Below are 14,706 nucleotides of genomic sequence, written 5' to 3' on the forward strand. Positions count from 1 at the left end.
CAATTGGTAAGTAAGTAGGTTGGGGTTTTTCTAAATTCTTCTAGTTCTCCTAGTACCAACTTTTAAACTGCCACTTCTTCTTGACTTAAAGGAGAAACTGGTTGTGATTATCCAGGAGTACTTTTATTTTATCTTTAAAATAAAAATGATATGTGGCTTTTATTAGAGATGCTGTAAAGTACAAAGTAGAAAATAAAGATCACCTGTGATCTCTCCACATCATACTAAGAGTGAACATTTTTTTCATTTGTTTTTACTGTTTTTATTGAATTTTCCATTTGTATTTATTGTTCACTTATCTATAGGAATATAGTGTTTGTTTTAATTGAAATTTCTGTGAGCTTTTCAATTTTTATCTGAGAATTGTAATATATACATTTTTCATATATATCATATATACACATATATAATATATACATTTTTCATATATATCATATATATCATATATCATATATCATATATCATATATATCATATATATTTTTTCATATATATCATATATATATTTTTTCATATCTATTGATGTTTTCTTTTGTAATTTTCTTCATTTAAATTTAGGAAGTGCTTTTTTATCCACAGACTGGAGAGATATTCCCCAAGGTTTCCTTTTTCCTCTTTTCTTTCACTTTTTGGATTGATTCTCTTCTTTTACAATTAATTCTTATTTTTCTAGAGTTTAACGTATGGTATTAGGTTTGGGTAGATATTTTTTACCCAGATACCTAACTAATCATCTTATTACTTCTGTTCTTCATTGTGTAATGCTGCATTTATTATGCATTAAACTTTATTATATTAGGCTACCAGGGTAAGGTAGTATTTTGAAATTGTCTTCTCAGTCTTTCTCTCTCTGGACCTATTCTTTTGGGGTTTTGCTTATCTGGAGCTTTTATTTACTATTCTGCTTCTTTTTTGGCTTTATGTTTTTTCCCTTCTGTTTTCAATTTTTATTTCTGCACTTTCCAGAATTTTCAAAAAATTAATCCACATGTGAATGCTTGAAGGCAGCTGCACTGTTACATTCATGATTGTATTCCCTGTAGCCCTTATTAAAAACTTTTAATTTTAAAATTAAAACATTTGGGAGATAAGGAAAAGCACAGAGAAGAAAATAGTCTCACCACTCAAATATACCCTGGTTTTGTTAAATGTTATATGATATAGAATTTACTACAAACTGTATTGTATATGTAATGTATTATGTAATATTAATCTATGTATATATAAATGAGAAACATTCATGTATATAAATAATATCTAAACTTACATACTATTTTGTTATGTGCTTTTTACTTATAATAATTCAATGTCTTTAAATTTTCTCGTGTGACTTAAGTAAAATTTTAAACTTGTTATAGTGATACCCTTCAGTCTGTATACCAAATAAGTTAACCTATGTGAAAGAATATGCTATTGTTTTAAAAGTGATTGAATTTCTGAGCAATAATTGGGACAAAATACCCAACTTATCTCTATTAAGATGCAAACATGTACATGTGTTTTGCAAAGTTGTGTTAGCCACTGTACAGTTGTTCTGTGGAGGTTGAATGAGTGAAATCAGAGGAGATAAATGGGTTGTATATTTTGATGTTTCTAGGGAGCCTAAAAATGGTTTTGGCCATTTGATGTCTCGCAAAGTGGTAGCATACAGTCCAGGGACTGATCCTTAGCTATGGATGTCTCAGGAGAAAGAAGGAATCCCACATATCTAGGGCAGGAGAAATTAGTTAGATGCCAAATCAAATATGTGCAATCATTGGCCAAAGTTGGGTACAAATAAGGTGGGAGGAAAAGCTGTGCTTAAACAATGGCTGGTAAATAGAGAAGAGGCTCTGGCCCTAGAGGGTGGGGTTGGTGATGACAGTAAATACCTGGAAAGTACAGGTAGCCCTTTAAATGTGCCCCTTTATGTGGAGGCGGCCATATGATCCATAGCTTTAAATCACTGGAGAGCCAAGCAGCATGACCTTTATTTTGGGAAGAGTCCTCAGATGGATGTGGTTTGCTTCCTCAAATTCTCATGGTTGAGTAAAGTTTAGTTAAGTATTCAAGGTGCCTTTGTTAGATTACAGTACGGAGCGTAGAGGAAAGGAATACTTTTGGAGAATTTTGAGAAGTGGTGAAACTACCAGCACTTCAGGGTGTTGTCTCTGGGCAAAATGTCTCTTGATTCTTGCTCTTTCTTGGAAACCCAAAAGAAAGAACAAGAGATCTTATAACAAATCATGTGGCAGCGAGCCCAGTGTGGCTGAAATAGAAGGTCCAATGCTGCAGTTTTGAGAGGGCATGTTAGAAAAAGCACTTCACCCAGGGTGAGAGGCATTCAGTCCCAGGAGCCTTAGGATTTGGACTTTATCTCGAAACTATACAGTTTGTAGCAAAAAGAAGGAAGTACTACATAAACACCTCACTTGTATCTTCACAACCTTTTATTTCCACATGTACTACAAATGTTATTTTTCCTTTTTGAATCAAATTCTTTAAACACAGAATTGAAAGCTTTCAAAAGAAGAACTAAAGATAATCAGGCTACTAATGCTCTGCTTTCTTTTTATAAAAAATATGTATATTTTAAAGAGATGGAGTCTCACTCTGTTGTCCTGGCTGGAGTGCAGTAGTGCAAAAATAGCTCACTGCATCCTCGAGTTCCTGGGCTCAAGTGATCCTCCTTTCTCAGCCTCCTGGGTGGTTAGGACTATAGGCATGTGCCACCAAGTCCAGGTAAGTTTTTTTATTTTTGTAGAGATGGGGTCTTGCTATGTGCTGGTTTGGAACTCCTGGGCTCAAGTGATCCTCCCCACCTCAGCCTCCCAAATTGTTGGGCTTACAGGCCTGAGCCACTGCACCCAGCCATGCTCTACTTCCATACTACTAATGTCACAAGTTTATTTCCTTTATCTTTTGATTTAGGTATTTCCATTGTTTTATGAAATGTGAACACGATTGTATGCTGACAGTATAAGCCCCTGTTGAACATATTGATGTATATTAGCTCGAAAAGTCCTAAGGTCTGGGTTTTCATCTTCTATGTAAGAATTAGTGAACTTCTTAAAAACACATTGTGAATTTAAAATGTGAACTATTAAATGAGGAGAATGCACAACATGAGAACAAGGACTTTTTTTGTTTATTTACCACTGTATTCCCAGCACTAGGCATAGATAGGGCTTGACTCACTATAGACACCAATACATAATTGTTGAGTGGGAATAAAAGTGTATGAGGGAACTCCTAAACCTTTTGGAGTTGTAGGATTCCACTGTTTTGATTTCTTGGCAGTTTCCTGTCTCTCCTCAAAGTTTTCTGTGTTAAATTAAGGTAGGTTAATATGATGTGTTAGAAAATCTGGTGACATATGTTAAGATAATTGGCAATGTTCTGTTTTGTAATTCATAAATTAGTATTAACTGTACTCTTGACATTGGTGACCTTTATGAATTGTTCAATTTGGGTGCATATAGTTTCCATAGTGGTTTATTATTATGCATTTTTTAAGAAACAGTCAAACTGTTTATCTCTTCGTGAATCCTGTGGTGTATAAACCGGGTGGGGAGAGCAGTGCTGAGATTCTCATGCTTAGCAGATGGCAGGGCCTGCTTGCCAGCCACATGGCTTCCTCCTGCACACTGCCTTTGCTGCTCACACTCATCATATTTTTTTCCTTAAGAGAATGCCCAATCTCACCCATGCTATGGTGTTTAGGGGTCTCTTGGAAAGAGTTAAAATTTCAGATGTTAAATTTCTGAATGCCTAGAGACTACTGTAATAATTAGACTTTAAGGCATTAGAAGATGATAATATAACTTGCGCTGCTTTCTTTGATTTTATTAGGTAAAAAAGCTCCAGTTTTATTTAATAAAGAAATGATTGAGTCAATGAAGGAAGGTTCAGTTGTTGTGGATTTAGCTGCTGAGGCTGGTGGAAACTTTGAAACCACTAAGCCAGGAGAACTCTACATTCATAAGGTATAGCAAGATGTATTTTCTATCTGTGATCACTTCTCATGTCTTGAGTTATGAGGGGGTGTTTATTTCTTTAAATATTTAGAGACATTGAAGCTTGAAATTTTAAAATTAAAAATAGGCATATTTAAAGCTCCTGTTGAAATATGTATTCATGTTTATGGGTATGTATATATATTTATAAAGATATATAATTTCAAAACTTAGCATTGAATATGAATGATAATTGTTCTAGAATGAATGTGAACATAGGGTGATAGACCTTTTTGACTATAATTTTGTTCATTTAGGGAATTACTCACATAGGCTACACAGACCTGCCCAGCCGAATGGCCACTCAGGCCAGCACCCTATATTCCAACAACATCACCAAACTCCTAAAGGCCATCAGCCCGGACAAAGATAATTTTTATTTTGATGTGAAAGATGACTTTGACTTTGGTACGATGGGTCATGTCATTAGAGGAACTGTAGTGATGAAAGTAAGTATAGAGATCTATTCCTTCCTGTGCTTTTAATGTAAATTTGTTTTAGAATTTCTGCTTATGGAAGAATTCTATTTTGGAATTGAGACATATTTTAATAAGGTATTGGTATGACAGCTTTATGCTGATAAAAATTATTTGTAAATGCAGAATGATTTAAAGAAAAATATTTCAAAGACTTAAAAGTACATGACTTAACCAAAAATATACACTGCTTTTGAAAAACAGAGAATGAACAAACAAATTGAATAAAGTAAAAATTAAACATTCCCCCCACTTATCTGCTTTCAAGGGTTTAATTTGCACTCTTGCATATATGGTCCTGTACATATACAAATTACATATATATGTATGTATATGTAACATGGATATTAGTATTTGTATACGCATGTGACATATTTATGTAAAATGATGTTACAAATTATATGAATTTGTATATTTACATAAAATTATATTTAAAAGAACAGGGTTTTAAAAAATAGTAAAGTATATTCTTTAAGCAATTTTGAAATGCTGGATTGACTTTTTAATACGTACTATTTTCTAATGTCTATTAGGATGGTAAAGTGATTTTCCCAGCTCCCACACCGAAAAATATTCCTCAAGGTGCCCCAGTAAAACAAAAGACAGTGGCTGAGCTGGAAGCTGAAAAAGCAGCTACCATTACACCCTTCAGGAAGACAATGTCAACGGCTTCTGCATATACAGCAGGTGAGGATACCATTTACCAGGGTTTAGTCTTGATTGTTTGATTTTGCAAGTTATATATATATATCTCTCTATAGATATATATGTAGATATATATACACATATATATCTACATATATATCTATAGAGAGATATATATATATATTTGTTTATTTATTTGTTTGAGACGGAGTCTCGCTCTGTCGCCCAGGCTGGAGTGCAGTGGCGCGATCTTGGCTCACTGCAAGCTCCCCCTCCTGGGTTCACGCCATTCTCCTGCCTCAGCCTCCCAAGTAGCTGGGACTACAGGCGCCCACCACCACGCCTGGCTAATTTTTGTACTTTTAGTAGAGACGGGGTTTTACTGTGTTAACCAGGATGGTCTCAATCTTCTGACTTCATGATCTGCCCGCCTCAGCCTCCCAAAGTGCTGAGATTACAGGCGTGAGCCACTGCACCTGGCCTGCAAGTAATATATTAATTGTCAAAATTAGTAAATGAAATGCTGTTGTCTTTTTTGGATTCCATTAGTAATCGGGCCTGACAGACTTGGTTTTTCAGCAACATGTTACTTGTCCCACCTCTACGGAATTGGAGATTACATTTATTGACTCGGTAAATAGAGGCACTGTGCTAAATACTGGAATGAAAGCATGTGAAATAATATGCAGGCAATAAACATTTTTCCTTTTATAGAAAACATTTTAAATACAGTCATTTATATATATACTAAAAATATACATATATGTATTTTTGAGACAGAATCTTTTTCTGTTGCTCAGGTAGGAGTGCAGTGGTGTGATTATGGCTCACCATAGCCTCAACTTCCTGGGGTTGAGGAAGGAAGCTTCTCACTTCAGTCTCCTGAGTAGCTGGGACTACAGGCGCATGCCACCATGCCCAGCTAATTTTTGTATTTTTTTTTTTTTTGTAGAGACAGGGCTTCACCGTGTTGCCCAGGCTGGTCTTGAACTCCTGAGCTCAAGTGATCCTCCTGCCTTGGCCTCCCAGAGTGCTGAGATTACCTTTATCTACATCAAATGTATTGAGAAGCGATGTATGCCATATTGTGCTGGTGTTAAATGCATATAAATATAATTACGGTTTTTTCTGTTTATTTATTTATTTTTTTTGTGAAATATCAGTTGTGATTATCTGCACACATGGGTAAGACAAGGGAAGCAAAGTTTGCCTTGAAGAATAAATACTACAATATAGGCTATAGCCCTTGAACATTTGACTAACATTTTAAGTTACTCAACTTGTAAAAAAATTCAATATTTTCATTTAAATCTCTTTCTTTATAATTTAACATAAATTCTTTTTGTAAAATTCATCTTCACGAAAACACTAAATAATTTATTGTAAAGTAGTGATTAATATTCATTCTGGCTATGCGTTGTTAGAGGCTGAAATACGAATATTTGATTTTAAATTGGTTTCTGTCTCAAAGAATGAATTAAAAATATTTAGATCTATTCAGAGCCAAAACAAAAACAAAACAAAAGCAAAGTATAAAGAATTAAGGACCAGCACCAGGCGCATAGAATTCTTGTAGAGTCATCATTCTCCAAATTCCCATGTGAGTCCAGATGTTTTAAAGCTAAACATGTAACTCTCCTTGAATAAAGAGTAAGTCTCAGCAAAATGACTGAAAAAGCCTCTAGTGGTGAACACTGTGAGTAGATGAAGCAGTGTCCCTACTTGCACTTATTTGTTAAAAAAACAAAAGAAATGAGGTTATTGTGTTGTACATGGAACATATTATGAGTAGGATTGTAAATTTCCATTTCTGTTTCAGATTCATAAGGAAATGTAGCAAGGCACATATAATGATTTATTTTTCTCAGTTTCTCATATATTTCTTGAATCAGGGCATATTGCTTCTTAATATATATGATAGTGGCATATTCCAGTGAATGAAAGGATGAACTTATATGTGTTTTTCTTTATCTTGAACTCCCTCTTTCATATTAAAAATAAGCATTTTTCTTTTATATGTATCAGGAATGTATTTGAACAGCATTCTTCAAAGAATGTGATTTGCTTTCTCTTCTTTTGTCAGCCTTTCTCTTCCTCTATTATACAGATATGGAAATATAGTCTGACATACGTTACTAAATATATTATAGAAAAGACATTAGTTTATTAAATAGTTGATAAGAAAACCTTCAGGTGTATGATGTAATTTTTATCATAGATGCCTAACACAAAGGACTGTGGATTGTGATAAGGTAGTGCTTCTTGACTAATGTGGTCATGATAATAGCTAGCATTTAGTGACTCCTAGGCATTGTGCTAAATAATTCACATGCCTCAGCTCATTTATTTTTTACGAGAATTCAGCAAAGTGGGTATATTATTATTTTCTTTTCCAGATAAAGACAGAGAGGGGTGATAATTTTACCTATGAAGACACTGAAGCACAGAGAGGTTAAGTAACTTGCCTGAGATGACACAGCTAGGGAGCAGCAAAACCAGGATTCAAACCAGACTGACTTAAGAAAACATATTCTTATTCACAACCCTATGCAACTTCTCTAATTTTTAACTGGAAGACAAAATAGTGTTGTATCTAACTCTCTCACCAGATGGTTAATGGGCTATGCACTGGAACCTTGGATACATGATATGTGGGTAGGAAAATAAAACTACAGTCATATTGAATGATTTAATGTAAAATTAATGTCAATCCCTAGATATTCCAGTGGTGCCACTTCCAAAGTAATAGTTTACATCAAGGAAAAAGGTACCTTATTCAGGAAAGTTAACTTCTAGTTCCCTGGTCACCCACTGTCATTTTCTTTTTACTGACCACTAGGTAACCCTTTCTTCTGTTGCAGAAAAACTGTCCACATGTTTGCTATCAAGGAAGGCGATAATTAAAGATGTATGTTCAGAGCTGTTTGTATTCTGCACATTCTTAATTTAATTTGTATTTTTTTTCCTTTTCTTTGTAAAATCCTGTTTGCTGACTTGGTGTTGAGGCTGGAGCTGACTGTCCTGGCCAACAGTCCAGTCCAGATTCAGGAGCAATTGCAAAACTTGTGTCCCGGGTGGGTGGAAGCCATATGTTTTGGGGAGGTGCTGGAGTGAATGAAATTCTTCTTACTCTTTTAAAACCCCTATTCTTCAGCCAAATCTGAGAGTGACGTAAAATTGGCCTCATAAAAGTCTTGTCTTATAAAGGTTGTGTCTTGCCCAAGTAGAAAATGCTTTGGTAGATCCTCTGTGGGCCTGTAATTGGGAATAAAAATGCTTGTATAAACACATGTGGCATTGTCAATAAAAGTTAAAACAGGGAAGAGGACAAACTACACAGAGGAAAATGTGCAAATTGTTATTAAGGTGACTCACAAATATTACTAGATCTTTATAGCTCATTTTGGGGGGGTGGTCAGAAAGTTGGGTTTTGTCCACGGTATTCCTCCATCCCCCCAATTCTCAACTGTCAAATGTCTAAAAAATCTGCTCATTACTGGCAAGGGAGTGGAATTTAAAAGCATTGACTATTCCACATATTTATGTATGTGCTTTTAATTTTACTGAGATAACTGGATGTCAGCTCACACACACTCTTTACTCTCTTTCTCTAGGTCTCACAGGGATACTGGGTTTGGGCATTGCAGCTCCCAATCTAGCCTTTTCTCAGATGGTGACCACTTTTGGCTTGGCTGGCATTGTGGGCTATCATACTGTCTGGGGAGTGACCCCTGCTCTCCACTCACCACTGATGTCTGTGACGAATGCAATCTCAGGTTTGTTCCTCTCTTGTTTTTCCTAATCTCAGGTTTTCATAGGGTTACTCAGCTCTAGGAGGACTATCAATGACGTTTATAAAGTGTGTTTTCAAGTTGTTTTGCTTGGCATCTGGGTCATCTGCTTTGGTGATCTAAGGGCTCCCAGACTCCGAGAGGGTATGGGATATGGGCCTGCAAAGTAAGAGGCCGTGGGAGTGTGTCAGCTCTTTGGGTTGCTCCCATTTCAAGCAGTGCAGAGCCACTGTCATTTCTTCCAAGTTTGATTTTTTTTTTTTTTTAAAGAAAAGGATTCCACTGATAACATTTGAAAACCAGTGTTCCACAGAATCATAGCTGCAACATCCTATAGGGCTCTCCTTGGATTCAACTCAACATTCAGCCTAGCAAGGCTACAATAGGCCCCATGTGGCATCAGGTTCACCATGAAGCTATGGGACAGGAAAACACAGCTTTCCAGTGAGGTGGCATCAGGCATTTCTCTTTGGTGCCAGTCTTTTCAGCAGTTCATCCAGCAGTCCACATGGTTGCCCAGGATCTATTCTCTTTGTCCCCTAGCAATGGGTCAGATATGAGGGAATGAGTCCTACATTGGACAAGCATGGGAGCTGTCCTGGCTTGAAAGCCTCAGGGCCAATAGTCATCTTTTATAACATTGCCATAGGCACAGGTTCGAGGATCTCTGCAGGGAACATGTCTAGCTCCAAGAGGTGCTGTAGTCAGGAAAACCCAAAGCTAGGCATCCCCAGCAGGCATTTACAGTTCATGAATAGTTTCTTCCAGTTTACATGCAAATTATCTACCAGGGTCACTTTTTAACCATAAGCAATGTTGTCTATAACATTGGTGGATTTATATCTGTATTAGAGGAACATAGCTAGAAAGTTAAAGGAAAGTCCAATTCCAATGCAGAAGGAGAAAAGGTTTTGTTAACCCTTTTCCCACAGTAGTAATTTCAGTGAGAATGATGTGAAGGTGTGTTGCCAACAGTCTGCATAAGGAAAATTGTTTATTTCATTTTAATGAGGGTGTAAGAAAGCTGCCTTGTTTTTTAATATTGAGAACTTTACCCTCTATGAATCTATGTATGTGAGGTACTTCAGCTATGATATTTGATTTGGTGGTGTCACTATCACTATTCACTATGTTAATGCTTTCTTTCTAGGGCTGACTGCAGTTGGTGGGTTGGCACTGATGGGAGGACATTTGTATCCTTCCACAACTCCTCAGGGCCTTGCTGCTCTTGCCACATTCATATCCTCTGTCAACATTGCAGGTATGATGTCAGTGAAAGGTCTCGGTACTATTTTCAATGGAGACAAACAAAGCAAATATAAATCAATATAAAATAGACATAATTGTGCCTTTAAAAAATGTTTCACTCAGACCGTAAATGCTCTTTGTGCAGGAAAATTAGTTATTTTGCCCATCTGTAATTTTTAGAAACTCTGGATAAAAGAACAACCCCCAGTTCCCCAAAACAAACAAACAAAATGATGTCTTGCTACAAGTTAACTGGAAAGTTATTGAATGCATGGTTTTGAAGTAAGTTGGGTTAGAGCTATCACTGTAACATCTATAAATTAGTATAATTTTAGATAAAATTTTAGTCTTTCGCCTTATCCCAGCCAGCGTTTGTTTCTGGAAACTGAAACAAACTCATGTGTGAGACTCATTTGATGCTATTTTGTAGATAACAATTCTTTAATGTGTCCAAGAAACCTGGTGCCTGTTGATATGGTATTTTTTTCTTTTATAATTTATTATAGGGTTTTACAAATGTAACAACCTACTAGGAAAAGATACCAATCTTTGATCTTTCACATTCTCAAGCTTTTTGAATGGCTTTTTTTTTTCTTTTAGTCATGCAGAAATAGTTTTGCATTCTGATAGCAAGTTTTCTTCCTGAATATATTTAGTGTTTTTTCCCCCACCTCTCTAATGGAACTGGCTTGAGTAATAGAATGACTTTAAATTTTGGCTGGGTCTGTGGCTCACACCTGTGATCCCAGCACTTTGGGAGGTCAAGGCGGGCAGATCACCTGAGGTCAGGAGTTCGAGACCAGCCTGACCAACATGATGAAACCCCGTCTACTAAAAATACAAAAATTAGCCCAGCATAGTGGCGCGAGCCTATAATCCCAGCTACTGGGGAGGCTGAGGCAGGAGAATAGCTTGAACCTGGGAAGCGGAGATTGCAGTGAGCCAAGATCGTGTCACTGCACCCTAGCCTGGGCAACAGAGTGAGACTCCATCTCAAAAAAAAAAAAAGAATTTGAGGTTGCAAAATGTTATTTTAAATTATATTTGTTCCTAGGTGATAAAGATGTGCTTAAAACAGAAAAATTGTAGCACTTTAAAAAATCATGTTGCTCAGTGAGCTCAAAGAGGTACTATGTTTTTTATTTCCTTTGCTTTGCTAAGGTGGCTTTCTGGTGACTCAGAGAATGCTGGACATGTTCAAGCGTCCCACTGACCCCCCAGAATACAACTACCTGTACCTGCTCCCTGCCGGCACCTTTGTTGGTGGATATTTAGCTGCCCTCTACAGTGGTTATAACATTGAACAGGTAAGATGCTCTTTGTAAGGTTTTATATTTACCACAATATTTTCTTCTCTATTAGATTTAACATTGTTAGTTATCCTAATTCAAATTATCGAGCAAATACAACTCTGTCAAGCAAATACAACAATAACCCTAGAAACATTTTGGTCAAACCGAGCATTCTCTTCCCCTAAGGATCAGGACCCTGGATTCTAGAGACAGATTTTTCTGGTAACTGAGTTTAAATATGGGTTTATGTCTTTGTTTTGATACATTTTACACGTTTTTCCACATGTAAAAGGAGTTAAGGTTATCAGTATCTTCATTATGTATCTAGCTAGATTGCGGTGGATTTATAATGAAGCAATACAAAATTTGAAAAATTATTATTAAGTACTATTAGTTCTTTTCCTATTCTTCCTCTACAAATCCAGCACATCATCTCTTGGTACCAAGAGATGTTATATATTCATAAAAAAATTTATAAAAAAAGGATAGTTTAAACTTAATGTTGTATAGAAAAACAGAAATAATCCAGCTGGACTTTGAAAGTTCCAACTTGTAATGTAACAGACCTTCAACTTTGTTCTGAACTCCGTATTTTCTATTTCTTTTCAATGGCTGTCTTTTAGTTTCTTCTGTGTTTCCAACATGCAGTATTTATTGAATGAACAATTTTTTTTTTTTTTGAGAAGAGTTGGAGCAGTGAGTCAGAAAGACCTTAGTCTGAATTCCAGATTTCCAATTTACTGATCATTTGCCTTGGAGAAAATATGCAACTTCTTTAAGCTTTGATTCTCTCTTTTGCAAAATAAGGGTAATGATTTTTCCTTCTTGTGGATCTCATGAGACTGTGACAACACAAATAAAACATATGGCAAAGCCCCTGGCACTTACCTCAGGGGTTGGCTCTTTTACAGCATTTGGTCAGGTTTAGTATTTTTAGATCCAATAATGACTCCATTTAAATTTAGGTACTTTTATGTGTATTTGTGCATGAGAGCAAATCCAGAAGAAACCAATTTATATAAATGGTATAAGTGCAAATACAATATAAGTATTTAATAATACTTATATTAATAAGTTAATAATTAATAAAAGTTAATAATAAGTTAATAATTAATAAAACCCAAGGTTTTAATAATCTCTCTCTCTCACTTTTCCTTTGAAAAGATCATGTACCTAGGCTCGGGTTTGTGCTGTGTCGGTGCCTTGGCTGGCCTCTCCACCCAGGGAACAGCGCGTCTTGGCAATGCATTGGGCATGATTGGGGTTGCTGGAGGACTGGCAGCCACCCTCGGAGTCCTAAAACCGGGCCCAGAATTACTAGCTCAGATGTCTGGAGCGATGGCTTTGGGTGGTACCATTGGTAAGCACTTGTGGGCTTCTGCCTTTATGTGAACTCCAGTTTCTCAATATATATTTCTAAGGTCCATATTGATGAAATAATTAAATTGTGTTCATGGAAATTGCTTCAGTTAATATTATTTTGGTGAAAATTCATTCCAGTTGGTGTAATTCTCATTCAAATACATTTTAAAACACTGAGTAAATGCATCAACTGAGTCAAAATATCCTATACTCAATTCTTATCTTCCTTACTGACTGTGTCCCGTTAGCTGATAATGGAATGGGGGATTGGAATCCTTATGTATGTACTATACATAAGCTAACTTTTGTTCTGCTGGGTATAAATAACGGCCAAAGATTCTGCTTCATAGACCTGTTAAAAATGAAAAAAAAAAAAACAAAAAACTTGTGCCAGCAGAAAAACCACTGTTTTAATTTTATTCAGTTGTTTGCTGGATTGTTAAATTTTCAGGAATTTTTAGGCTGGGCATGGTGGCTCACACTGTAATCCCAGCACTTTGGGAGGCTGATGTGGGTGGATCACTTGAGGCCAGGAGTTTGAAACCAGCCTGGCCAACATGGTGAAACCCTGTCGCTATTAAATATACAAAAATTAGTTGGGCATGGTGGTGTACAACTGTAATCCCAGCTTCTTGGGTGGCTGAAGCATGAGAATCGCTTGAACCTGGGATCTGGAGGTTGCAGTGAGCTGTGATCATGCTGCTGCGCTCCAGCCTGGGTGACAAAGCGAGACTCTGTCTCAAAAAAAAAAAAAAAAATTTTTTTCCAGGAATTTTTAAAGTTGATTGTTAAACACAGCCATTATTAAATACTAAATTACATAAACTTAAATGAATCAGAAACAAAGATAATAATATTAAAAACTCATAACTTTGTAATTAATTTATTAGGTTTTATTATCTATGCTCTTGAGGTTACTTATATTTATTGTATGTGTATAGAAGAAATACTATGTATCAGTGGGCTGTGGTACATCTCTTTTCAATTCTACATTCAATGACATCACATTGGTAGATTGAAATTTGACTTTGTAGCAGTATTGCAGAGTGGAAATAAGCAAATGCTACAAATCTGGGCTAGATTTATTGTTTTGTTTATTGTCCAGACATGAGAAAGTGATGGAGAAAATGTTAATGATGCAGCTTAAACTTGAGATGTTTTGACTGTAGCTATGACATTGTGAATAGCACAAATAATTGAGCAAATAATCTTCCAGTATTTGAAAACTATTATCAGATTCAGCAATAAAGTCACTCATATGGTTGATAAATGAGTGAAGTTCTCACATACATTCTGTTGTTTTACTTTCATCTTACTTATTAAAGCAAATAAAAATATCAAACAATGTTCCTGTTGGAAGTATGCTTATTCATCAGTTGCAAACACTAGGTTGGCTACAGATGTAAGAGCAAAGATCCATAAAAACATTCTATGAAAGTCAATTTGTCTACATGGAATTTTCAATAAAGAGCACTGTATTTCTTATTATTTGAAAATTGTATGCTAGCCACCTTTACATCAGTTAAAGCTCATGTATTTGTATGTGCATGTATTTTTTTCCCCTGGAACTGGTTATTAAATGTTTCCCAGTGGAACACTGGCTTTAGGCCTCCTTTTATACTTCCTCAGGACAGCTTTGACTCTTTTCTTGATAATCTCTGGGGAAAGGGACTTGAAGGAAAATGTTTGCTCTGTAGGTTCATGGCAGGAAAACCTTTAGACATGATCTTAGCAAATATTCTGAGCCCCACTCCTTCTGTATCACCTACCTATAGCCATGCAGTTCCTTCAGAGGCTCCTAATTTGGGTATTTACTGCCCAGATTTTTGCATTTCTTTACCTTGGGACTTTGCTCCCACCTACCCACCTGAAAACCAAGGTCGTCTTCATGTTCCAGG

At 36.1% G+C, this 14,706-nt stretch overlaps 1 protein-coding gene across 7 annotated transcripts in view; it reads left to right on the top strand.

Annotated features, from left to right (window-relative positions):
- Positions 1-14,706, top strand: part of NNT (nicotinamide nucleotide transhydrogenase) — a 101,346-nt gene that overhangs the window by 37,561 nt on the left and 49,079 nt on the right. For all 7 annotated transcript variants that reach the window (XM_024246779.3, XM_009240678.4, XM_009240677.4 and 4 more), the window contains 7 exon segments: positions 3,831-3,964; positions 4,252-4,443; positions 5,004-5,157; positions 8,730-8,891; positions 10,057-10,167; positions 11,316-11,461; positions 12,611-12,806. In XM_024246779.3, the coding sequence (XP_024102547.1) occupies positions 3,831-3,964; positions 4,252-4,443; positions 5,004-5,157; positions 8,730-8,891; positions 10,057-10,167; positions 11,316-11,461; positions 12,611-12,806 (1,095 nt within the window).

Source organism: Pongo abelii, chromosome 4, assembly GCF_028885655.2.
Source record: "Pongo abelii isolate AG06213 chromosome 4, NHGRI_mPonAbe1-v2.0_pri, whole genome shotgun sequence".
Classification (NCBI taxonomy): Eukaryota; Metazoa; Chordata; class Mammalia; order Primates; family Hominidae; genus Pongo; species Pongo abelii.